The following is a 27,909-nucleotide window of genomic DNA, read 5'->3' as shown; positions in this document are numbered from 1 at the left end:
AAAACCTTTGCTATACCAAGGAGAGAAAGAATTGCATGGCTGTATTTGTAACATCCAATCACATGACCGTGCATCTTAAAGATAACCTACTAACCTTAGCATAGTACTGATTTACAAATTTTCTGTCTATATACATATGCAGTATATATATGCTTTTATTTTTTTTATTAAATTTTTTTTCATGTTTATTTATTTTTGAGAGAGAGAAAGAGAGAGAGAGAGAGAGAGAGAGAGAGAGAGAGAGAGACAGTGCAAGAAGGGGAGGGGCCAAGAGAGAGGGAGACACAGAATCTGAAGCAGGCTCCAGGCTCTGCAGAGCCTGACATCGGGCTCAAACTCATGAACTGGGAGATCATAACCCTCTGAGCTCAAGTCAGAAGCTTCACCAACCGAGCCACCCAGGCGCCCCACATAGGCTTTTCCTTATAGACTTATTTGAATATGTGTTCCTTGCTTGCCAGCTGCTAACATCCCATTGGATCCGTGCACCATGATTTCTTCAACCATCCTCTAATAGTTTGTAAATAAGCAATTAAACATAAGTTAGAGGCATTTTAATGGCTCTTGATTGCCGGTTTACCCACCAAAAGAATTATTCCAACTTCCAGTGCTACCGGCCATGTAAAAAATACACCTGTGCTGTCATACTGTCACCGAGACCGTGTTTTGTTGTTTCTGGGCTAATTAGTTCACCGCTTGGTACTTTTCACCTGACCCCTGGCCTGATTGGACAAAAGTGCACAAGCCCTTGAAGGGGATGATTCCGTGTATGAGATCATTTGCTATTGAAATAGGCTCTCCTGTCACTTTGTTCCTAGATAATTGAACACGCTCAGATTGAATTAACCCTCATCACAATGGCATTTTATCCAGGGCCAGCCACATGCATGCTAGGGACTAAGTGTACCGTACTGTATGGGTATTACATAAACCGCAGCCTCAAAAACCTCTCAAGTTCAAAAGTGATGACATACCACATCTTGTTTGACAGCTATTTGCGGGGCGGTGGAGGGGTGGGTGGGGGTTACTCTCCTTGAAACGCTGGCTTTCTTGGTGTTAATATGATGACATGATAGTTTTATGACATATGAGTGCAGGGCCTCCATGGGGTCACGGCTTCCCCGTGTGATAGTTAGGAACTCAGAAATGACGGTTCCCAAGGCGGTATCTTCATGCTGCCAATGGACTTGATTTTATTTCCGGGAAAACAAGCTGACCTGCCAGCATCGGTGTCTTCAGTAGTCTGGGGAGCCACTTGTCCTCAAAGTCACTTATACCCAGTCTGAAGTGTGGTAAGAATTAATTACACGGAAAAGCTTCTAAGGCAAAAACTGCTCTGGAGTGCACACCAGACCCAAACTAAAGCTGCTGTGTCTGAAGCACCTCTGAAGCTCTTAAGAGTAGCCCCTCTCTCGCTGTAGTTCATGTCTGTGGAACGCTGCACTGTGAAGTGAACAAGTTTGATATGATGCACAGAAGGAAGAGATTTATTTCTGCTTCTCTCTGACAGGAACTCTTTGCGAGACTTGTAAGGGGCGTGCACACGCGTGCGTGCATGCGTGTGTGTGTGTGTGTGTGTGTGTGAGTGCATGTGTGTGTGTGTGTGTGTGTGTGTGGTTTAGGTGCACAACAGCTGAGGATTAGTGTATTAGTCATGTCTCTGTATCGGCAGTAATGTTTTGAACTCAGTGACACTAATTAAAATCCTGTGATTTTAATTCCAAAAGTAATCTTTTGAGATCATTTTAACCATTCACCAGTTCTCAGCTACCATTTATGAGGTATCTTTTTTCTTTAATGTGGAAAATACAGAAAAACTATGAAGATGGAAACACAAGTTTCTATTAATTGCATCTGCTAATGTAATTTTTCACCTCTTAAGAATATTTATAAACCATTTGCAATGTTCTTCGATGTTCCTTTTTCTTCTTTATGCACACACACTCACACATGCAAGTTGGGACACTACGATAGTTTTTGGTGTGTGTCAATTTCTTTAAAAAATGTATATTTTTCATATGTAGTATTTAATACACACACACATATACTCTGATTTAAAAAAAAAAAGTAATATGTGGTTGTGTTAGGCACTTTGGAAAATAGAAAAAAGTATACAGAACACCAAACATCACCTCCTTAAAATATCCACTGTTACCATTTTGAGACTAGATCTTTCTAGCCATATAAGTAAGTATGCATGTGTGAGAGTTCTAGATAGATGCAAATATGGATTAACGGATACAAAACGTCACCAAACCTGATTTTTAAATGTATAAGGTTATTGACTTTTTATTGTTATTCCTTTTCTCTTTTACTTTTATGGTAAAGTGGATGACATAACCCGCCATCTTATCCATTTCTAAGAATGCATTGAGTGCATTAACATTGTTGTGCAACCATTACCACCATCCATCTCCAGAACTTGTTTTATCTTCCCAGACTGAGACTCTATGCCCATTAGCTAATTAGCCCCCATTCCTCCCTCCCCCCTCCCTTCTGGGTGACCACATTGTACTTTCTGTCTTTGTGAATTTGACGACTCTAGACACCTGAGGTCATTGGAATCCTATAGTACGTGTCCTTTGGTAACTGGCGTATTTCATCCCAGCACCGTGTTTTAAGGTTGATTCCTGTGTCAGAATTGCTTTCTCGTTTTAGCCTGAGTAACATAATACTGTATGGGTAGACCACATTTGGTTTATGTACTGACCTGTCAGGGACACGTGGGTTGCTGCCACATTTTAGCTATTGCGAACGATGCTGCTATGAACAACGAGTGTGCAGATACTCATGAGAGTCCCTGCTCTCAGTTCGTTGTGGGGTGTATGCCAGGAGTGGGATTGGTGGATTGCTGATAATGTTAAATGTTTTTAAACATTTAATGGTATAGTTTTTAATTGTGGAATAGTATTCCATTATATGAATGCACCATCTTTGATTTCACCAGCTCCCATGTATCGATTATTTAAATTGCTTATAACCTTATAACCTTTTGTTTTTATATATTATATGACCATGACCATTTTTAGAAGCCAAACGGTTATGCTATCTTGTGGTAATTTCCTTAGATTAAATTCCTAGAAACGAAAGGTGTGGACTTTATTAGGACTTACGATATGTATCACCAAGTTCACCCAGACACATATTGCTCATGAAGAGTTTATAGAACCCAACAAACACCGCATTGCTCCCTAAGTCTAACTCACAAAAACATTGTCCTTTGAAGATAATTGGGGTGACCCCCTTGCATTATTTCTATCCCCCAACTCCACGTATGCCTCACTATTCTGCTTTAACAACACTACCTAAGAAGGTAGTTGTGAATTCTGGATTCACCAAAAAATCATGTGCCCCTCTCTTTAATTTACAGATTTCAATCTCTGGGTGGATCTAAGATAATAATTATTAATTAGAAAGGCCTAATGAAAGATAACTTGTATTAAAAAGCCCCCAATGGTCCTGCTGTGTAGCCAGATTTGAGAAGTACTTCTCTTAATGTACAGTATTATGATCGTGTATTCTCTTGTTCTGCTAGGTTGTTTTCTAGCTCATGGGGTCATCTATCAAGTGGATAATATGGCCTGAATGAGTGAGAAATGGATCTGCTCTAGGTACTAATCCTGAATTCTCTGGCACCTGGCTGGTTCAGTCGGTAGAGAATGTGATTCTTGTCATGAGTTCAAGACCCACGCTGGGCATAGAACTTATTTAAAAATCAATCAATCTTGAGTTTTGGAAAATAATTAGTAAGGGCACTCAAGAAACCAAAAAAAAAGTAATTACTCAATTAAACACATAGAGAAAATAAGATAGTAATTTTTAATTAAAAAATAACAGTAGCAAATATGAGAATGCATGGCATTATAACTGACATAGGTGATCTGTGTTTGCATTTTTTTCTCACTGTACAAACTTAGAAGCCAAGTCTAGCTATTCATTTATCCAGCCATTATTTATTACATACCTTCCTGGTGTGAATCCTTAGTGATGAGATCAGGCTCTTATTGGCCATTAAAACTAATTTTAAACATTCAGAATTTACTCTTGGAATCTCTGGATTTTGAATGTCATTATATCTTTTATAGAGAAATAGTATTAGAGGAACAAGTGGGTGGGCTCCCGTCAACCCTGAGCGTCATCCAGTGAAGCTCATCTTTTGTCTGGGTTAAAGAAAGAGTTTTATTTCAAGAAAAAGATGCACTCCTCATTTAAAACGAAAAGAGAAAAATAACAGCAGTCTTAAGTCTTCTTCTTTGTTCAGATGAGAAGTCAATCTAGAGAAGTAATGTTCCTTTTTCATTGTTACCCAACTACACAGTGGTGAAGCCGGAAGTTTTTGTCCCCTGAATTCCAACATGGGACCCTTCAATTTCATTCATCATGGTATTTCTATTTGCCAGCGTCCTTAAGTTAGAATGGGAGTTGAAAATGCACCTCATGTGCCACATTTGTCCTGCAGAAATCCTTCCTGAGGCTTTTCAGCGTTTGCAAAGAAAAATGACCGTAAAGTCAGAAGAGAAACATCGGATCCATATTTCGCAGGGCAGCAATTAGCTGGCACGGTGTAGCAGCAGGCGTTTAGACAGAGTATGGACTCTCCAATTTAACACAGTCTACCTCTTTCTGTTTTCTCCCAGATCCCAGCCCTGAGTATCTGTTGTCTCCTTTACCCTGTTATTTTTCTTCTAGGAGAGAAATGTGTCTGTTCCCACATCTAGATCTCATTACTCTTAAATTTGGGAAAACCATAGATAGAGTGGAAAGGCTTCTTTTTTTTTTTCTTTTTTGTTTGCTTTTCCGACATGTGGTTTAGTTCACCCTTACTTTGCTGGAGAGAAACAAACCGGTTTTTAAAACCCGAAACGAGGGAGCCTGGCTACCTGGGTTTGAATCCCACATCTGCCACCTGCTAGGTGTGTGTATAACTTTGGCAGTTACTTAATTTCTCTGTGTTTCAGTATCTTCATCTCGAAAATAGGGATAATAATAGTTTCTGTCTCAAGGGTGCCTGTGAGGATTAAGTATAAACAGTGTTCAAACTGTTTACACAAAGGACAGGTAACATTAAGTGTTTGCCATTTTTACGCATTTTTTGATATCAATGAATATTTGAATTTGTTTTCCTGCCACAAGGATATACAAAGCTGACAACCGTAAAGGAAAATACTTCATCAAGTCTTGTTCCCATAACTGTACATAAGTGTCGTGAAAGTAAAATTGAAGTTGAAACGCTCAGAATTCTTTCTGACAAATCAACCATATCCCGTTCCATGGTTTATCTGTTCTTTGTCCATATGGAAATAACATTTCCTACAGCTTCAACTGTATTGCGTATATGATTGATTTCACATTCTGTGTTTGTCATTTAGCATTTATATTTTCATTTGCCATCGTAGGCGTTTTTCCATGTTACTGTACTAGCTGGAATCAAAATATATGAAGGGGCTCTGAGTTTTATACAATTGCTTTTATGTAGGACTTTCGCTTTTGTATACATTCCCCTTCTCTTACCTTAGAAAATTTTCTTTATTAGTAGAAACCCTTTTACTTACCGCTCCCATGTTTTGTCCAAAAAATCTAATTAAGAATTCTCTGAGTGCAGTGACTCTGACTTCCTTTGTCTGTTTGTGGTTTTAGCAACTAGCTCAGTAACCAACACACAGAAGAATTTCAATTTTTTTAATTGAATAAATAACTTTGATTAATTAAATTTCTAGAGATTGGGGCATTGTGATTACTTGGTAGTTCAAATGCATTTCGTTGCGGTACATGTTGTTAAAGATTATTCTAATATGCATTCATCTCTTTTCTTTTGCGGTAATTTTATTTAAAATTTGGCCCTTAACTATTTTTGTAAGAGATTTGAGCCAGCATCCAGTAGAATTTACATATACAATATAACCATCAAAATGAAAGTAAGCATTTCGACGCTTCTTTGAAAGATAGTAGTATTAATCAATTCAAAAAGTAAAGCCATTGAACTATTTAGAGAAAGAGAAAAACTAATGAGATTACTGTAATTAAGCATGCATTAAATGCATGACAGTGTTTCTTGATTGTCAAGTAATAAGAGAAACGAGGTAGCTCGTATTTTGCATGTTAGGTTATAATCTGACAAGGAAATGAATTCTTCTTGGAGTCCAAATTCATTCAGTCATTCATTTATTCAAATGTTCGTCAAATGCCCACTATTGGCTATGATATGCAAAAGCCACTGGGGAAGCAGTAGTGAGTACAAGGGTAGAGTCCCTCACACTGTGAAGACAGACACGTACAAGTGTGATATGTGTAGGAGAGCAGTAATCAGTGCTCACTCTGCCAGAGGATTCAGCAGAGCTCACCGAGGAACCACACTCAGGGTGACACTTCAAGGGTCCTGAGGAATTAGCTCCTTAGAATTCACATGGTGATGGCACCTGAGAGCCTGGCACACTGGCTATGAAAGTCAGTGCCAGAGATTGATAGAGTGTGTAGCTTTCAGGGAGAGGGAGAAGAGCTAGCGTGCAAAACAATCCCCTAAGCATTGAAAACTTTTAAGCAGGAAAGTAATGTGATGAAATCTGTGTTTGAGAGGAAGCGCTCTACAGAATAAGGATTCCTTGAACAGGGAGAAAGAGTACACCCTGGGTTACCAGTCTGGATTCCTGTTGGAGAATTCACAGTGACGGGTGGTGGTATCTTGGAATAGAGTCACCACAGCAGAGGAAATGAGGAAATGTGGAAAGATTTGAGAGTTACAGAACTCCTTGCTTAGGAAATAGAATCGACAGGATTAGTACTTGAATGGGATGTGAGGGAGAGGCTCAAGAATGACTCCTAGTGTTCTCATTTGAGCAACACCTGTGTGGATGAGAAAACCAGACGGGAATAGAAGGGCAGATTCAAGGAAGATGATGAGACAGTTTTTCACATGTTGAGCCTGAAAGGCATTTGAGACGTCCAAGCAGACACATAAAATAAACAGCTGAATATCTGGGCCTGGTATTCAGAATGCTGGTGAATTCTGGAGATAGAAACTCAAGAGAATCTTCATAACGCGGAAGGTATTTTAAGTTGTGTATATGGTCCTGGAAAGAGTTAATAGAGAGAAAAATAGAGAGAGAAGAGAGGAGGGCCTGTGTCAGATAAAGAGGGTCATTATTTAGGGGCCATTGGGCAATATGGTGACGACTGGTTATCAGTAGGAATTTTAAAGAAAGATTAGTGAAGTGCTTCTAACAGATCCCTAGAAAGAGCCTGAATCCCTGCTGTCACTGTTGAGCAGACATTAGTTCTTCGCTGCCTGTTCCTGGATTCTCTATTATGAAAGACAAATCTCTGTCTGTTTGAGATCATGATAATTTGGCTTTCTAGAGCTTACAGCTTGACTTCTTTCCAACTTAAAAAACATGCAAGTCGATTATTAAAACACCAGAAGGTAACTGTTTTAATGGGGACTATGTACAAAGTTCATGGGGAATATAACTGAAGGACCACAGAAAGAACGTCCAGATCATTACAGGGGAGTCTAGAATGACAGTACAGAAGACACATCATTTGATCTGAGACTTGCAGAATAAGTAGGCAACTGCCCAGATGGCTATGTTTGAGCAGCAGGGGAGCAGCGCGGTAGAGATTGGATAGAACAGATCAGAGACTGTAGAAGGAGGTCCTGGCTGACGGATCTGAGTGCAGACATAACTGTGTGATCTATTCCAGTCTCTGCATAAGCCTCAAATTGCTGGAGTGTGTGATGTGAGTGATGGTAGAAAAAAGGAGGCAGCTGGCCAGGGAGGCAGGGGCTAGACTGGAAATTCTTTTAAAGTATATTAAAAACAAACAAACAAACAAACAAAGAGCACAACATAATAAAACAAGCTCAACACAAAGCAGGGCCATTGGCAGATTGCGATCAGCAGAGAGCCAGGCTCAGAGGGTCACGTTAGAGAGATGACTGTGGCGTTATTGAGGGAGGGGAGTGAGAAAGAAGTGAAGTTCGCTGATGGCAATGAACAGCTCAGGGAAGTGGCGATGAGGGCAAACAGCAGCGGAAGGAAAACGAGACTGGAGTTAAATGTAAGAATATAAGAAAGAAACAGAGGCTGCATAGAAGACTAGTGGTAAGTTGGAGCGGGGGAGTGTGTGTGCGCTCGTGTGAGTGTGGTCAGGGAGTGGGTGGGAGGGGCAGGAGAGATTGAGGAATGGCCGGACCTTATCCTGACCTGGCCACAAAGGAAGTTGAGGACCTGCCCCATGGGGTGAGAACGAGAGGTGCTCTCGGTACCCCTTGTCTGTTGTTGTCCCATGGCCACGACCAGTTCTTCCTGGTAATGGAGTATCCATCCACCAGTTGTTGATTATATATAGTAGCTCCTCTACCAGACTATAAACTCCTGGCGGACAGGGGGACATGTGCTGTTCATCCCAGGACGTTGCCCTTCTCCCATTAACCTCACAGAGCTTTACATGATCGTTAGAAAATAATTAATGGAAAAATAACCACATAAAAAGACTTACAGAGATTCAAGTCATATAAAATATATATTACAAATATATATTTTATATATACATGTATATGTAATATATATGTATATATTATATATATATTCCTGTAATTTTAAAATGTGCTTGATTTTCAAAATAAAAATGTTAAATCATGATAAAACTTAAAGAAATTCTGCAAAAACAAAAAAGAAATGATATGCCAAAAATAAATACTCGGAAGTGCCAACTAATTCAGTGAGTAGAAAAGATTCACTATGTATTTAATTGAATATGTGGGCCAGGAAAATGTTGCCATAGCTTTCTTTAACTATGAAGAACATAAATAAATACGCTTTAAAATGATTCCTGTTCTTTACCCCTTCCACCTCCAGTGAGGTAAAGAGTGTAAAATTGCAAAGGGAAAAATATAGCTAAATGTGCTATTTTCACTCCCGTAGTTACGATATAGAAAATAGTCAGAAGCATGCCGGCACATACACAGCAGAATTCATAATAAAGTTGTGGGAAACCTTCTCATCCCCCAAAGAGAGTTCCACTGGTGAGATATTTCCTAGAAGAAAGCAATGACTTCTGAAACTGTGACCTGATGCCTTCCTTCAAAGACTTTACGGAGGTTTAAAGTGTGTGTGTGTGTGTGTGTGTGTGTGTGTGTGTGTGTGTGTGTGTGTCTGTGTTCACCAAAAAAGAAAAAGAGAAATTTTGTTGGAAATGTTGCTTCTCAGGAGTTAGGTCTATATTAATTCTTTTTTATTCTTACTTTATCATTGTGATTGGCTTTCATTTCCAAAATCTGTGATTTCTGCAGGATCTGCTCTGGGGACAGACTTCTCTACAGCTGCAGCACAGAGTACGCCTGTCATTAGCCCAGTTGCTCAGTCACTGTCTCCATTTATAGTTGGGTTTGTAAAGTGTTCAAAATAGGAACTCTGGGTTTCTGCTGATCTTGAGTCATCAAAGAAAAGAAAAGCTTTATTCCTTCTTACATTCAATTCCATCTATGCTGACATTTTTTTTAAGACTGACATGGTTGACTGGAAAAAAAAAACTGACCTTACCTTTTTTTTTTTAGGTTCAAACTGACTCTCCCATGCTCTTTACTACAGAATGTCAGGATCTTAATTAACTGTGTGTGTATTTAGGAATTTCTTCAGGATGTATTTCTTAATAAATTGCTTACTAAAGAAATGGAATTTCTTTCTCTTGAGTACTGTTGGAGCCATCTTCGTAAAGAAGGGAAAAGCTACTCTGCCAAGACAAGATTACTAAGGTTGCTTCAATTACAAAAGTAAATGGCAAGTTTGTCCTCTGAGAGGCTAGTATCAGATAAGGGGGAAAAAAAGATAACTGTATTTAACAGCCTCCTGTAACTTAAAGAACTAAATCTAGAATTATGAATTCTTTAGGAAAGTAGACAAATATAAATTGAGACCAATAAAATGTGGGAAAGAGAGCTGTAACTGTCAGAATCCCAACAAAAATGATAACACGCTGATTTATAAATGCATCGCGTACACAGGCATTTGGGTATAGAGAAGTGTTTAGGGACAGAGCGAGCATCTGGAGCCATCAGAGTCAGAGCTTTCATGTGCTCTAGGATCAAAGGGACCAAGGGGAGAAGGGTTATTTGGATCAAGAAGTAGAGAGTGTTGTAGAGGAGAGATGCTAGAGAGGACCTGTGGCCTCCTTGGCTCACATCTGGGAACTTCACAGGTAGGTTGACAGAAGAAATGTAGCCCAAGAGTCTGTCACTTTCATTGGGATGCTGTTGCCATCTTGGGTTTGACAGTGATGTGTTTTGCTTTCTGCCCATGCAATGATGATAACATCCCCGTCACTGTGACAATAAGATTATCCCCACTCATTACCAAACGTCCCTGATCAGGAGGTGATTTTCTCTCCATTGAGAATTACTGTATGTCAACCAAATATCTCTGGGAGTGTTTTAATCTTTATCTCTGGATCAGTGTAGATCATCAGAAAGCTATATATATCTGAGTTGATAGACTTGCATCTTATGGTGGGGGCAAGATAGCTGTACCATCTACAGCCCCACATCCACCAACCAGGCAGGAAAGAAGAAACTGGCAAGGTAGGTAGGGGTGATGCTTCTATCAGGAGAATTTTTGTTTTCCCTAAAATGTTTAGCATATGTCTCATTGACCAGAACTGTGTCCCGTGGCAACGTTCTATCTCTGGTTGTAGTCTAGAGAAGTATTTTAAGTGAGGACATTGTCACCCTAAATAAAATAGAAATTCTTTGAGTAGTGAAGAAGGGGAGTAGGTATGAAGAAGCAGTTAGCGGCATCTTTCCCACAGCTATATATCTCTAGTGACTTGGTGTGGGTAAATGACATTAGAGTAACATAAGGCCTCACATCCCCTCTTCCTAAGAATATGTGAATTCTCTTGGAAATTAATAAACAGCAAAATCAGGGTGTGGTCATTCATTTGTTGTATCAGCAAATCTAATCATAGTAACTCAGAGCAAAATTAAAACATTCTGTCATTGACATATTTCCAGATCCATAGTAGACTAATGCCTAAGGACAGATGTTTGAATCTCCAAGCTTTCTCTGAGCCTTTACTTATCCCCAGCCTAACCAAGACTTCTCATAGTTTGGCAGTGAGATCTTCCAATCTTTGTGTCCTTAAACATTCTTAAGATATTCAGTAAGTATTTCTGAATTGAATGAATGAATGCAATGGAAATCAGGAAGTTAGAAAAGGAGGAACAGTCTACATTTGGGTTATCTTTGGTAAATCACTCTTTGATAGGAATCTTTGTTCTAAAATTTAGCATCTTTTTGGTTCTTCTGGGAGTGTTTGTTTCTTTCAACACCCCTCTTTGATTTACTTGTTTTTTTTTCGTACCCTTGCCCAGTCCTCCTGTTCTTTCTCTAGTACCTCCTTTTTGCTGTATGTTGACTATATCTTTGGTAATCTGATCTGATTGAGATAGCATTGTTTAGCTTAGTTTATTATTGCTAGTGCTTTCAGTATTATATATATGCATAAGTCTTCCAATCCATGAACACAGGATGTCTTATATATATTTATGCCTTCGATTTTTTTCAGCAGCAGCATTTGTACGTTTTAGTGTATGTAAGTCTTTTGCCCTTTTTGCTTAAGTTTATTCTTAAGTATTTTTGTTTCTTTTTGATGTAATTGTAAATGGAATCATTAATTTTTTTCCAGATTGTTCATAACTAGTACACAAAAGTGCGCATGATTTTTATGTTGGTTTGTGAATTCTTAGAAGGCAGGAACCATAGGGGCGCCTGGGTGGCTCAGTCGGTTAAGCGTCCGACTTCGGCTCAGGTCATGATCTCGCGGTCCATGAGTTCGAGCCCCGCGTCGGGCTCTGTGCTGACCGCTCACAGCCTGGAGCCTGTTTCGGATTCTGTGTCTCCCTCTCTCTCTGACCCTCCCCCATTCATGCTGTCTCTCCCTGTCTCAAAAATAAATAAACATTAAAAAAAATAAAAAAAAAAGAAGGCAAGAACCATATAAGAGTTGATACAAGATAAGAATAGTAGTTACTAATATTTGTTCCTTTATGTGTTTTCATTTTTCACTGGCAGTAATCTTTATCTTTTTTATTTTTATTTTTCTCTTTCCCCCTTTAGGGCTCTACTAGTTCGACTGCCTCTCCTCCAGTCTCTACCCCTGTCACAGGACATAAAAGAATGGTAATACCAAACCAACCCCCTCTAACAGCAACCAAAAAGTCTACACTGAAACCACAGCCTGCACCCCAGGCAGGACCCATCCCTGTGGCACCAATTGGAACACTAAAACCCCAGCCTCAACCAGTCCCCGCCTCCTATGCTACGGCGTCCACCCCTTCAAGGCCTACCTTCAACGTGCAGGTGAAGTCAGCCCAGCCCAGCTCTCATTACATGGCTGCTCCTTCATCAGGACAATTTTATGGCGCAGGCCCAGGACCCCAGGGCTATAACACTCAACCAGTTTCTATCTCTGGGCAGTGCCCACCTCCTTCAACACGGGGGGGCATGGACTATGCATATATTCCACCACCAGGACTTCAACCGGAGCCTGGGTATGGGTATGCCCCCAACCAAGGACGCTATTATGAAGCCTATTGCCCATCAGGGCCTGGCTATGGGGGCAAAAATGACTCTGATCCAGCTTACGGTCAACAAGGGCATCCGAATACCTGGAAGCGGGAACAAGGGTATACTCCTTCTGGAACAGGAAACCAGAACCCAGCCGGGATGTATCCAGTTACTGGGCCCAAGAAGACCTATATCACAGATCCTGTTTCAGTGCCCTGCGCACCGCCACTGCAACAAAAGGTAGGGAACTCATTAACATAGTGATGGGGCTGAAGGAGTGTGTATCTTGGCCTGACTTCCCCAGAAAGCAGAGCCTAAGGCAAAAGTGTATGTGCTCCTTTTATGTCATTAGAAAGTACAGTCCCAGGTGAGCGTGAGTGAAGCAGGAAAAGGCAGAGATCCTACGTGTGGGATCATATGACTACTGTTTAATATCCAGTACAGCCAATTGTTCAATCTTGAAGGATCATCTTGCAAAAGACCTTATGAGCAGATCAGGACAATCTGTTCAGGGAGAGGATGGGAAAATAGTTTATCTTCCAGCTCTTGTCTCCTGTTGGTCAAAGCGCCCCTCTGTGGGTCAGAAACTTCCTCACGCTTAGCTGTTGCATGCGCTTGGACTCTAAATAGATATGCAGCATCTTGTACCTTAGTGGGGACAGGAGGTCCCCATATTTGTAGGTAAGAGATGTACAGGGCCACATGAGGCTCATGTAAAGATGCTCAGAACCCAAGCAAAGTTGGCACTCTGGGTTCTGCTTAGGGCAAACAAGCCTAGGGCTGCTGAGACAGAACAAGTGGCCAAGGGCACCTTGGTAGGTGAGGTGAAGGGGGCTGCAGTATTATGGAACTTGTTTATTACCTCTTATTTATCCCCATTATTGATCCTCCAGGAAGAATCTTAGTCTGTGGGCCTTAACTGTGTTCAGAAACTTTTAAAAATCCTTTATGACAGTTATCTTTTTTTTTTTTTTGGTTTGATTTAATTGCAAGCATATATGTCTTTTAAGTCAATGCATTGTTACTTCCTGTGAATAGTTAAGACATAATACTACACATACCTCTTCACCTACAACTTGGACTTTCCATGAGTACTAGAACCAACATGATGATGTTTCTTCCCACCCTGACAAGAGGATCCAAGGAGAATTACTTGCAAGGGAGGCAATGGAGAAACCAAGCTAATCTCCAGTTATTGGTTGGAACTGAGCCCACCCTTTTGGTTAGAGCTGTGAGAAATCAGAAACTGGAGAGCCCTTGGGGCACCTGGGTGGCTCAGTCAGTTAAGTGTCTGACTCTTGATTTCGCCTCAGGTCATGATCTCACAGTTTGTGGGATCGAAACCCATGTAGGGCTCTGTGCTGACAATGCAAGATTCTTTCTCTGCCTCTCTCTCTCTCTCTCAAAATAAATAAATAAACATTTAAAAAAAAGAAACTGTAGAGCCCTTGATTAGCTACACGTTGAATTGTAATTGTTGAGATGGATTATAGAAGTGTGTGTGTGTGTGTGTGTGTGTGTGTGTGTAAGCACATGTGTGTATCTGTGTGTGTGTATAATCCTTTACCCATTCAAGATTGTCAGTATCCAGATATACCTGTTCACATTTTCACCATTATGACAAAAATCTGTCAGATCCTTACTCTCTAGGTAAGATGTTTACTAAACCCTGATTCTCACATGAAAACATATGCTCTATTAATGGTGCTCCAAAAGAATTTTAGGTTCTTTAGAGGAAAAGAACCCTTCCCAGGGGGGCCTGTGAGTATCTGGAGGCACCCGGTAACCTTATGAATGCTCATTACACAAAAGTGGACCAGCCATGGTCATTCTCAACATAAAGATTCCAAGTTAAAATGTTAAGTGTTCGAAACATTACTCTTGGGAGGCCTTTCTTTTCAAACTCCCTCCATGAAAATAAATGTTATTGGGGCGCCTGGGTGGCTCAGTCGGTTGGGCGTCCGACTTCGGCTCGGGTCATGATCTCACGGTCCGTGAGTTCGAGCCCTGCATCGGGCTCTGTGCTGACAGCTCGGAGCCTGGAGCCTGTTTCAGATTCTGTGTCCCCCTCTCTCTGACCCTTCCCCGTTCATGCTCTGTCTCTCTCTGTCTCAAAAATCAATAAATGTTAAAAAAAAATTAAAAAAAAGAAAATAAATGTTATTAAGGGTGTTTTGTTTTGTTTGTTTTTGTTTTGTTTTTATTTTTTAAAGTTTATATTTTTTACAGAAAGAGAGCAAGCAGTGGAGGGGCAGAGAGAGAGGGAGACAGAAAATCCCAAGCAGGCTCTGTACTGTCAGTGCAAAGCCTCACATGGGGGTCAAACTCACAAACCATGATATTATGACCTGGGTTGAAATCAGCCACTCAACTGACTGAGCCACCCAGGTGCCCCTTGTTTTGCATTAATTTTTAAAAAATTAATGTTTATTTATTTTTGAGCGAGAGAGAGAGCATGAGCAGGGGAGAGAGAGAGACAGAATCCGAAGCAGGCTCCAGGCTCTGAGCTGTCAGCATACAGCCCGATGTGGGACTCGAACTCACGAACTGCGAGATCAAGTTGGATACTCAATCAACTGAGCCACCCAGGTGCCCCTATTGTTTTGCTTTTAAATAAAGTTTGTCAAGAATAGCCACACTGGATAGGCTTGCCCTTTGTTAACATTACAGCATGTCTGCAGTGGTCGTTCCTGGACCTGAAAACACCCATTCAGAACAAAATGGGGTTATTGAATTTTCCCTTGCTTTTGGTACAACTGAAACAAATTCTCCTATGGAAGATTAAAAGTGTAGGTTGGGACAGTTGTCTTCACCATGTAAGTTCAGCTATGCATGCAGTTTTTCCTCACCCAGAGCATCCTGACTGATGTTCCTGAGGGAAAGAGGTGGGCCCTGAGTTGTTTAAGGATCCCATCACCCCACGGGGGGAAGCAGACATGAAACAGAGCAAAAGTGTATCTGGTGGAGGGAATCATCTGCTGAGAAGTGCTGAGCCAGTCTTCGAGTTTCCTATTTACCTATCATGTCATGAGGTGCTATCTAGATAGTGCCTGTTCAACATTTGGAACCAATCCATTGGTGTAGGGGGAATGGGTGTAGGACCCAGTGCAAGACCTGGATCTAAGGTGTCAGGCAGAGCCGCATCATCACTAATGTTTGATCTGCCCTCAGCAACCTGTTCAGGCTCTTGGAGTGAACTTTGATTCTCCACTCCCCCAAAAGCATGACATTTCACTTTCCTTCTTATGGGAGAAGGTAATTATTCGAGGTGGTCTACATTATTACGGATTCTGGATATCAGTGAATTTCATGTCATTAAAAATTTTCTTGGAAATATTTATTTTCAACAGTGTCATGTGTTTTTGACATCATATTGTGCCTTCAATCATGAAAATTAAATCATGGATTTTTGCTGCGATTATAGAGGAGAGTGGTTGGAGGTTGATATTTAGCCATCTGTCTGTGTTTTAGGAAAGGGGAAAGAGGCTGATGAAGCTACAGAAATTTCCTGTGTGTGTTGTGGGGGCACTGGTGGATGAAGGGGTGGGCTTTTCCACAGTTGGTCTTTGAGCAGAACACTGCTGTATTCAACTGCACCTGTGCACAGAGGACCTTATTGTCCCAATATTGACTCCACTTGGCTTAGTGATGTGACTACTGGCTTGAGAAATGAGCTTCTAATTCTCATTTCAGTTCTTCCCTTGACATTCCTCTTTCAGCTTGGGGAAAGCCTCTAGACCTCTTTATGTCACGCTCCCAGCCTCAGTAAAGTGGAACATCATCTTCACTAATTAATTAATGATTGCAGAGGGCTTGGAAATTTCCAAGGGCTGAATAATTGCCAAGTGAGGACTATTCAGCTTTTCCCTGGCTTTCGTTTATTTCCAGTTTTTTAAGTCACTGGTGGAAAAAATACCTTCGTACCTTAGAACAATTCTCTTTTGTTACATTCAGAAGTTCTGAGGAATTTGACATCGAGCCCATTAAGGAAGACGTTGTTTTGTTTTGTTTCATTTTAAGTGAAAGAAAGAAATCTCTATTTGAGATGAGCTGCTATAATTTCCTTACAATATAAATGAAGAGGGAAAGAAGAGAAGGAGAAAGCAGAAGGAAAAGGAAAGGAAAGGCAAGGAAGAAGAGAAGGAAGGAAGGAAGGAGGCCACATGAAAACCTGCGGAGTGTGGGGATCATGATATTTATGTTCCCATAATGTGCTGAGCAGTGAATTTGCATGCTACAGTAGACCATAATGCGCTTCCTGGACCATCTGAGCTGAGTTCCTTGAAAAATATTGTTATAAGCAAGGCTTTATGAGAGAGAAATATTCCTTTCCCACTAGAAACACTCTTAAAGGCACAGTGGAATCTTTTCTTTTGGCTCTTTTATAAAAGCTCGTATCTGCTAGCTACTATGGAGTTCCCAGAACTCTCGTCCTATGTGCGTTGTCTTCACATGCCAGTGAGACAGAATGTGCGTTTTCTCCAGCGTTCAGATTAAGGTGGGGCAGCTTGAAAGCCCTAGAACCAGGACCTGGAGGCCAGTCATTACTCTTGGGTGCACGGTGACCTGAGGGTAGATCATTTTTATACCCACTTCCTTGTCATAAATCTAACCCTCGTCAGTCTCAACTTTGTAAAAGAGATGCTGTTTGCCCCACAGTGTGTGAAAGGCACCGGTGCTATGCATCCCAGGAAAGCTGTGAGGGCCCACCTAGTGTGGGGGTTAGGTTAAATTCGGCAATCATCTAGTATTGACATCTCCTTGGAAAACCCTTCACCATGGTGAGAGTGTGGAGATCGGCAAACCACTTTTCAATAAATCCAATGCAGAGTTTTTCTTATCCAGAGTCAGAGCTGATCACTGCTCTTCATTTAACATCCAAAAGGATCTGGGGAATATTTAACGGTACGGAGAAGAGAACAGAGGGAGTGAACTCCTGGGGTCAGCGGTAAAGGGTCCTGTAATTTGTTAAGTTTCAGGAAATGTTTGAGAATGTTGACATAGTAGTATTTCAAACATTCCAGTACTATCAAAATGTTTAACTTTAGGAGATGGATGTACATATTGGGTATATTGCAAGGAATTGGTGGCATTTTGGAAAAAAACTATCTTTATGGTAATCCTTGTGCAAAATCGCTCTCAATTCCAGGATCAGAGAAGCAAAAAGAGGAGATAGTTAGGGTGGGGAGAGGGATGAATGCAGAGAGATGCCTCCGGACAGGTGCCAATACCTGTACATCTAAAGATGAGGACAAGAATATTAGTAATCCCCCTCTATACGGGGTGTTCCAGTTCCCAAAGTGCTTTGTGGACCCCTACACAATTCACAGGGGTTCAGAAGATCAGTACCGAGAGTCACTCTGTGAAGGTCATCTGGCAAATTCACGGGAGCCATGATTCCAACCTTCTGAATGTTGTCCTCATACTTTCCCCCGGGGAAGCCATGCATGTCAGCATGCTTTGGTGTTTGGATAGTGGGAGCATCAAACATCCGCATCGACAGCCGCTGGACATGGCACCACCATGGCCCTACTCGCTGTCAGACATGTAAATGGGCTTCAGCTGTTGTGGTAGAGTGAGAGAGAGAGAGAGAGAGCTGTTGTGGCCATGAGACCATCAAACGGAGGGGAAGCACCGGCTAATTCCCTGCTGGGCATCCAGGCTTAGGGCCCTAGGACTGTAATTCCTCTTCCACATCACATACATATAACTTGTCCTGCTGTTTCTACCGCACTGTCTCTCAAATCTGGTTTCTTAAGTAAATATCCTTGCGACTCCTAGTTCAGGTGTCCTAATTTCTCAACTGAGTTATTGAAATGGCCTCCTATTGGGTGTCTCCACCTCTGGTCTCTCTCCACACCCGTCCCTCCTATACATATTATCAGATTAATCTTTCTACCCTACAGCTCTGCCCTGGTCATTAATTGCCATTAAAAAAAAAAAAAAAAAAAAAAACAAACAACTTTCCAAATTTCCCAGCCCATTATGGAATGAATTGAAACCCAGTCTGGATTTCCAAGTTTATCTCCCCCTTGAAACATCCTGACTTCCAACTGAGAACTTACATTCCTAGTTATTTCTCATCTCTATAGCTTTCCTCGTAGAGCTCCTTCCCTCAATGCCTTCTCAGACCTTCCGCCAGATAGATGAAATACTTGTGCATCTCATGTGATCCATTAAGACCGAGCTGAAGTGCCCATCTCTCTTACGATGCCTTCTTTTTGTAAAATCAAGTCGTGCAGTATTTCACCCTCTCCTGTGAAGTTTTCCCACTCTTACTCTACTAGAGTCATGCATGTATCAATCTTCCACTAAACTGGGCCCCAGCATGTCCTGAACTCTCTGATTTAGGGGATAGAGATGGTGAACAACCCTATCTGAACAACCCTGTCTCTTCCAGAGTAACTAACACAATTCTTAGCACATTCTTGTTTAATAAAGAAGCATCAAGAAACTTCTCATGCCCTACTAAAATGAGGAAGCCCTGCCTTAGAACTTAACAGGCTATTCAGCAAAATGTCAGAACCCAAACCTACCCCACCAGATCATATTAGGTGACCTCAGTAATACAAGCATTGTCATGTCAGCAGCTCAGTATCCAGAGTAGCTGGATAGATTCTCATGTTCACTGTGGTGCTGATATTTTACATTCCTCTTGGACTATGCATGTGTACATGGATGCTGCTACGTACACAGTCTTTTTTAGTCCCCTGCTTGCCAAGTGTCCATGGACTTGTTGATTCATATTCTTTAATCAGCTTTCAGAGGTTTCGTTTACAGACAATAAAATGTGTGTTTCTAAATGCATGTAACAGTGCACCTTGGACACAGGTATGTACCCATACAAATACCAACACAATCTAAAGAACATTTCAGCTACCTCACAGAGCTCCCTCCCTCATGCCCTGCTGCCTTCAGTCCCCTTTAACTTCAGTCTCAAGCAACCATCCTGCTTTTGAACGTAGGTTATTTTCATCCTTTCCAGAATTCCATATAAATGGGATCATATCAGAGCGGGCACCCTTGTGTCAGGTCTTCATTTACTCACTATATTTTTTTGAGATTTCTTTATGTTGTTGTGCATATCAGTAGTCATTTAGTTTGATTGCTAAGCAGTGTTCCATGGCATGAACATACTACATTTTGTTTATCCATTCACTTTTTGGGGGTCATTTTTTTTAAATTTTTTTTTAACATTTTTTATTTTTGAGTCAGATAGAGACAGAGCATGAGCAGGTGAGGGTCAGAGAGAGAGGGAGACACAGAATCCGAAACAGGCTCCAGGCTCTGAGCTGTCAGCCCAGAGCCCAATGCGGGGCTCGAACTCACGGACCACGAGATCATGACCTGAGCCGAAGTTGGACGCCCAACCGACTGAGCCACCCAGGCGCCCCTGGGGGTAATTTTTTTAATTTCATTTTGAATTACGAATAAGGCTGCTATGAACATCCATGTACAAGTCCTTGTATGGACATAGTTTTTATTCTTTTTTTATGATTATTTATTTTTGAGAGATAGAGACAGAGCAGAGTGGGGGAGGGGAAGAGAGAGAGGGAGACACAGAATCAGAAGCAGGCTTCAGGCTCTGAGCTGTCAGCAAGCACACAGCCCTACATGGGGCTCGAACTCGGGAATGGTGAGACCATGACCTAGGCCCAAGTGGGAAGCTTAACCGACTGAGCCACCCTGGTGCCCCTATTCTTTTTGTCAGATACCCAGAACTGGGATTTCTGAGGCAGGTAGTCAACTATTTAACTTCATAAGACACTGCCAAACTGTTTTCTTAAATTGTACTTTCTCATCAGTGATGTAGGAGAGTTCCAGCTGCTCCTCAAGCCTAGCAACATGTGGTTGCTTAATTGTACCTATTTTCAGACTTTATAGCTATATCTAATTGTACTTTATATTTACATTTTCCTTGTGACTAATGATGTGAGTGTTAATTATTTATGCGCTTCTTTGGCCATCCTTTATCTTCTTTTGTGAAATGTCATCAAATTCTTGGCCTATTTTTTAATTGAATTCTCTCTTTTTATTGAGAGTTGTAAGAGTACCTTGTGTATTCTGAATAAGAGCCCTTTGATATATGCCTTGCCAATATTTCTTCCTGGTCCATGACTTGACTTTTCATTTCCTTAATGTTGTTTTCTGAAGAGCAAGAGTGTTTAATTTTGATCAAGTTCAGTTTATGTTTTTATCCTTCTATAGTCGGTGCTGCTATTTTTTCCCTTAGGTATTTTTGCCTCCTCGTAGTCACAAAGATTTTATTTTAGGCTTGTCGTTTAGATGTTTTACAGGTAAATTTAGGGCTATAATTCACTCCACATTAATTTTTGTGTATTGTGTGAGATAAAGCTTAAAGTTCATTTTCCCCCATTGGCTTCAGTTTTCTCAGCATGATTTGTTGAAAAGTCTTTCCTTCCATTGAATGACCTAGATATGTTTGACAAAAGTCAGTTGGCAATACACGTGTGGCTTCATGTGGACTCTTATATTCCATTCCACTAACTTATATATCCTTAAGACAATGCCACACTACCTTCATTGCTGACTTTTCCAGTAGACTTTGTAACGAGACTGTGAAAGCTCCTTTCAGAAGTGTTTGATTTTTCTAAGTCCTTTTCATTTCCATATAAATTTTAACATTAGATTGCCAGTTTCCACAAATAGCCTGAGGTGATTTTGGTTCAGATTTTTTTGAATATATAGATCAATTTGAAAGGAGCTTATACTGTAACAGTGTTATTTTCCAACCCATGAGCATGGTATAGCTCTCATTTTATTTATGCATTTATTAATTTCTCTCAACAATGTGTTACATGTTTTGCTAAATTATCCCTAAGTATTTCACATTCTGAATGCTGTTGTAAATGGTACTTTTAAAAATTTCAATTTGCAGTTGTTGGCTGTTAGTATATAGACTTGTTTTTTTTATTGGCCTTGTGTCATATGGCTTCGTTAAATTTAGCAGTTTTGCAAGCTTGTTTAAGACTCCTTAAGCTTTTCTACCTGATCATTTCCTCTTCAAATAAATTGTTGATTCAGCTGTTTATTTTCCCGTATTGCAGGAGTCTATCCATCACCTTCCTATATTTGGAAGATGTGCTTTTTGGTTGACAAAATAGTTTCTCACAAATTTGAAGAATGTAAAGTGGAAAAAAATAATAAACCTTTACACTTCAACTCTCTAGATTAGCCTGTTGAAACTGTCAGACATAGAAGTCACCTTCAGAATTATTGATAACTCCTTAAATTTACACATGAGGAAACTGAGGCACGAAACATTACAGTGATTTGAAGAGTTAGTTATTCAATTAGTAAGTGCCACATGTGAGTGAAAACTAATGTTCTTTTCTTATACCACAGTCCCTCTGCATTGACTCAAGACAGGTGAGATCGGAAGTATAAAGGAACTTTAAAAGGTGTGACAGTTATTGCCAAAAGGAGCTTACTTACACCTAACCTTAGACCTCCCCATCACTGTTGTAAGTTCTTTTAATAATAGAGAATGACTGGGGCGCCTGGGTGGCTCAGTCTGTTAAGCTTCCGACTTTGGCTCAGGTCATGATCTCAGGGTTCTTCAGTTGGAGCCCTGTGTCAGGCTCTCTGCTGTCATTGCAGAGCCTGATTCAGATCCTCTGTCTCCCTCCCTTTGCCCCTCCCCCACCTTGGGCATGCATGTGTGCACACACTCTCTCACAAATAAACATAAAAAATAGTAATAGAAAATGGCTACCCTTCTAGTGTTCTTTTTTCTGTCTCATAGTTGTTCCTCCTGTGGAAAGACTTGTTCTTAGGGTCTATATGATTTGACTCACTCCATCATTTTTTCTTCCCCTGTTTTTAAAATTTATAATCAGGATGGATGTCCTCACATACTTAGATATGTCTGTGAATACTGTTCATTTTGCTAATCCTCTTTTTTTCAGAGATTTAGATGTTTAGAGATATCCCAGGTCCCTAATCTTTTTGGAAAATTAAATACATCGTTTTAAACAAATGATTTTAACAATATGTAATTTTTACATTTACAGAGCCAAGAGAACTCACTTTAATTTACAGAGTTTTATCTTTGTTCTGTTTCAGTTCTACGGTAAAATAACTATCCAACCAATTGATAATGTCTCTCCAGAAATCTCATTTCTTTCTTGGCCAGCCACAGACACTCATACTGTCCTGTTTCAGAATAGAGACTATAGTTCTCTTCCCCAGCAAACAAAGAAGTTTGACCATTATTGATGTATAATTATTATGGTGAGTAGAAAAACTTTGAAAGACTTTACACACAGAATATTAGGAAATATACCATACTGAAAGTCAAGTAACTGACTTTCCTTAAGTGCCATTGTCCCAGTAATAAAGATTTACTTATTTTAGCTCTTTGATTTTCTAGAATATGGAAAACTCAACTTTTAGTATACTCTTGGCAAATAACATAGTGTTTGCTTTATTTCATCCTTGGAATTCAGTGAAAAGTCTTCAGAAAGTAAATCTGGTTTATTTCAGAAGGCGACTTACTTAAAATATCATTTTGAAGTATATAGTAATAACACATAACATTTTTATAACCCCTTATAAAATTTATCAAACACTTTTATATGTGCGGAAAACTCTTTATCATGTCCAAAGGCAACTGGCCTGGTATCCCACTGGTACCAAATGCCAGAAGTAGGGTGAGAAAGAACATAGGTCTTCTGACTGCTAGCCCAGAATTCTTTCACTCCATACCACTTGCCTCCATTTATAGCTGTCTATGTTTACATGTGTTCGTTCATAGTAGTTATCCAAATATCAAATACCCCTTGGGCCCAAGAGTTTGGAGAGTACATCTTTAAAGTTGTGTTTCTGAGACATAACATATATTCAACATTATTTGAAACCCACGATTCAGTCAACATTATATGAAGATTTATGGAGTTGAAACAATATCCTAATCTAAGTTCAAGATAATAGATCCCCTTTTATTCAGTCTTCATAAATATATGGTGTATTTATATCTCCCCAACCATAGACACCATGTTTATTTTTGATGTGTCTTTAGGGATTATTGTGCAAAATGTAGACAAAGAGAATGTAAGAATGCTAGTTGCAGTCTTCATGGATCTGTTAGATATTACACGTTACTCGTGGCTGTGTACTCGCCATCTTTAACAAAAATTGGGATAGTTGCTATTATGATACTCATAATTTTTTACCAGAGGAAACCAAGTTTTCAATCCTGCTACCCATCCCGTTCAAAAGAACAACGGAGTATTAATTAAGCAGGCCTTCTGGGAAATAACTGATGCTGGTGATCCCTGCAGAGGCAGGAAAATTTCTAGTGACCAGCAGAGAACTGGAAGAGAGTTCAGGAAGGCAGGCTGGGGGATATGGACCAGGACCCAGCAAACTGCAGCCCATGGGCTGAATCTCACACATCACCTTGTTTTCTAGATCATGTTGTATTGGAATACAGCCACATCCACTTGTTAATGTATTACCTACGACTGCTTTCACACTGCAGTGGAAGAGTTGAGAGTTGCAACAGAGGGTGTATAGTCTTCAAAGCCCAAAACATTTACTGCATGGTCCTTTACAGAAAAAGTTAACTGACATCTTACCAAAATATGGGAAGGGCTTTGCAATATTTAGATTATCATGGAAACTTCTTGAATATTTCTCAACTATTCTTCCTGACCCAGTAGATCTAGACTCTTGAGCTGGAAGCTGTTGCAATAGTTGGTGGTAATTTCAGGGAAGGAAAGAATTAAATATCGAAACCAAAATTTATGCTGCTATGTGGCAGAATGGATTCTACATCCCTCCTGTTTCTCCCCACCTGCTAAACTTCTATTGAGCCTTCAAGGTCTATCTCCATTATTGACTCTTGGAGAAGCTTGACCATTCACCTAATCCCCACACATTATTGTCATTCCTCTGAATTTTCTCATAACATTTTTCTTCTTCCTTGACTGTAACATGCATCTTAGTAGGTATTTTAAATGTATAATAACTTTATTGAGATAGAATTCACATACAGTAGAATTAATCCACTGAAAATGTACAGTTTGATCCAATATTTTTACTATATTCACCAAATTGTGCAACCATCATCACAGTCTCCTCACCCCGGAAAGAATCCAAGTGCATTTATTTATTTATGTGCGTATGTACGTATGTATGTATGTATTGAGCACGAGTGGGATCGGGGCAGAGAGAGAGGGAGAGAGAGAATCCCAAGCAGCTCCATACTGCCAGCACAGAGTCCGACATGGGGCTCAGTCTCACAACCACAAGATCATGACCTGAGCTGAAACCAAGAGTCAGACGCTTAACTGACTGAGCCACTGAGGCAACCCGAAACCAAGTACTTATCAACACTCCCCATTTTCCTCAAACCCTCCAGACCTAGGTAGCTACTGATCTAGTTTCCATATCTGTAGATTTGCAATTTCTGGATGTTTGGATTCAAACAATAGGTAGTCTGTGGTGATTGGATTCCTAGCATAATATTTTCAAGTTTCATTCATGTTGTCATACTTATGAGTACTTCATTCCTGGTTATTGCTGAATAAGTTAAATTGGACAGACATACATTATATATGTTCTTTCATCAGTTGATGGATACTTGGTTTTCTTTTCTTCCTTGGCTATTATGAGTAATGCTACCATCTATATTTGGATACAGATGTTTATATGGGCATTGTTTTCAGCTCTCATGGGTATATACCTAGTGTGGAAATTGTGGGGTTATGTGGTGACCTCGCTGATGAACCTTCTGAAAAGCAGCTGGACTGCTTTCCAAAGGAATTCTACCATTTCACCTTTCCACCAGCCAGTGCATGAGCATTCCAATTTCTCCCCATCTCCACATCCCATTGGATTTGAATTACCTTATAGGTCTGTCTCTTCAAGTAGACATTTATGTTCTTCAGGGGTGTGAATCGTGTCTATTTTGGTTTTGTTTCTTTTTTTTGTAAGATTTTATTTTTTGAAGTAATCTCTATACCCGACGTGGAGCTCGAACTCACAACCCTAAGGTCAAGGTTGCGCGCTCCACTGACTGAGCCAGCCAGGCATCCCCGGTTTTGTTTTTATGTACCTAACATAGTATGGTGCATGTACCAGGAACTCACTCATGCATGAATTGATCAATCTATCAGTAAGTGAAATAACTTGAGTTATTGAATTGACATGGAGTTGCATACACTTCCTATTACTCAGACTTGTTAAAGTGGTATTTTTTTAATAGATGTGTTTTTGTTGCTGTTTTTTTTTTATTTCAGCTGTGTTCCCAGTCTCATCTAGTCTTTAGATCTTAGCTTGTATCACCAGTAGATTAATCTTCATTTAGATGCACTCTGTTTTAGTTAGTGAGGTTAATTTCCCAGCCTACATCATCATCGTTTTCTGTCTTGCTGTGGTCAACTTGAACTGCTCTTGTCTCTGTCCCTTCCAGCACAGTGTTATGTGTAGTGAAGCTTTTTTCATCACTAAGGGGCATATTACCTCTTGATTTCCCCCTCACCCAAGCCTGCTCCTCCCACACATGGTTGTTGACCTTTCAGTCATGACGGGTCTGCTCTTGTAGGAGCTCAGGCCTAACACACAAAGTTGTTTGGACTCTTCTCCTTCTCTCACACAGCACATGCTTTCATCTCCCCCTTGAAAGTCTGTCTAAAATCTGCTCCTTCTCCCCACATCCCCTGCCTGCCAGGACCCTGGTGGATTCACTCTCCTGCCTTGCCTGAGTTACTGCAGTGGCCTCTTCCCGCTGTGGCCTTCCCATCCTGGTCCCACGTCAGCCTGTTCTCGACACAAAGGGATCCTGTTTCAGTCGTTATTTTACTTTCATGCTCAGAACGCTCCAGCAGTTTCCCAGCTCTGTGACTTCTGTTTGAGACAAGCAGGCTTAGTGCTTACAAGGCCTGACTCTGTTTGTCCCTTGTCAGCGCTCTGACCTCATCTATTCCTCCCTCCTTCACCCCGCTCCAGCCACCCTCTATGCAAGCACACTCGTGTTTCAGGGCACTTGTTTTGCTGACCTTCTGCCTGGAATGCTTTTCCCCAGATAGCCACATGGCTCGTTCTCTTCCCTCCTGCAGGACTTTACTGAAATGCTGCTTTGTTGGAGAAGTCTTCTCTGAGCACCCTACAAAAAATACCTCCCCTAAAAAATATCAGCCCTAAAATGCCCTTATTCACCTTTACTTTCCCCTGTAATATTTATCAGCAGCTGACATTGGTATATTTTAATCCTGTGTTCTTTCTCTCCCCATAGAATGTGTCATAAGAGCAGAGATTTTTGTCTGTTTTGTTAACTGCTATGTAGCGAACATTGATTGGCAAGCAGTAAATCCTGGAAGAGATGCATTGGTCAATGAATGAGTAAGTGCTGGGCACAGAATCATTCTGATAACCTTTTATCCAGGGTACTATTATGTGGGAAAGGGTACAAAGCTCTGAGGTCCTCCAACGTATGACGCCCACTTTAAGTCGAGTGTTCCAAATTTTATACTTTCCACTCTACCCACCTCCCTCTACCTAAGCTTCCTGCCCCTCCTTTCCTCACCATGTATTGTCTATTGTGGTAGAAAGACTTAGGGATTGGAAATCAAACCTCAGTTTGAATTTCAGACTGCAAGGCAAGTTATGTATGGTGACAGACGTCAGGTACTTTTGACTCTAAGATACCGCACCTACGTTAAGAGATCATTATAATATTTGGAAGGGCTTAGGCTACAGAAGGGAGACCAAAAATCCTAAGTGACAGATGGGATTATTAAATACTTTAAAGCTGTGTGACTGAACATTTATGTCAGGTACTGTGCTAAGCACTTTCCATGAATTAACACACACAGTCTTCTCAGTAACACTAACACTTTTAAAAGGGACTATTATCTTTTGCTGATAAAAACCGAGTCTTGCAGAGATTAAGTAGTTCTCCCAATCCAGAAGCTTTCTTTTATAAACTTTCATGAATATAAACAGTTAAGTGTTAAAGCAGAAGAACTCAGTTTTATTGGACAGTACCACGTGGCTTCATTTGATCATTTGTTCCTTTATCGAAAACTGTTTCTTGCCCATTTTGTTTTGGTGCTGGGGTTAGAGTGAGAAACAGAATGAGATTAAGATTTCTTTTCTCCTGGGGTGCCTGGATGGCTCGGTCAGTTGAACATCCGACTTTGGCTCAGGTCATGATCTCGCTTTTTGTGAGTTTGAGCCCCGCATCAGGCTCTGTGCTAACAGCTCAGCGCCTGCAGCCTGCTATAGATTCTGTGTCTCCCTCTATCTCTGCCTCTTTCCCTACCTGCCTCAAAAATAAATAAACATTTAAGAAAACTTAAAAAAAAAAACAAAAAAACGTTGC

General features: G+C 40.5%; 1 protein-coding gene across 10 annotated transcripts in view; it reads left to right on the top strand.

Moving 5' to 3' along the window:
* The window catches only part of LOC102953305 (LIM domain containing preferred translocation partner in lipoma), a 673,846-nt gene that overhangs the window by 409,707 nt on the left and 236,230 nt on the right, over positions 1-27,909 (top strand). For all 10 annotated transcript variants that reach the window (XM_042998791.1, XM_042998792.1, XM_042998793.1 and 7 more), the window contains one exon: positions 12,111-12,800. In XM_042998791.1, coding sequence (XP_042854725.1) covers positions 12,111-12,800 — 690 coding nt within the window. The remainder of the gene's footprint in view (positions 1-12,110; positions 12,801-27,909) is intronic.

This window comes from Panthera tigris, chromosome C2 (genome assembly GCF_018350195.1).
Source record: "Panthera tigris isolate Pti1 chromosome C2, P.tigris_Pti1_mat1.1, whole genome shotgun sequence".
NCBI classification, from domain to species: Eukaryota; Metazoa; Chordata; class Mammalia; order Carnivora; family Felidae; genus Panthera; species Panthera tigris.
This window is presented reverse-complemented; position numbering and strand designations above follow the sequence as displayed.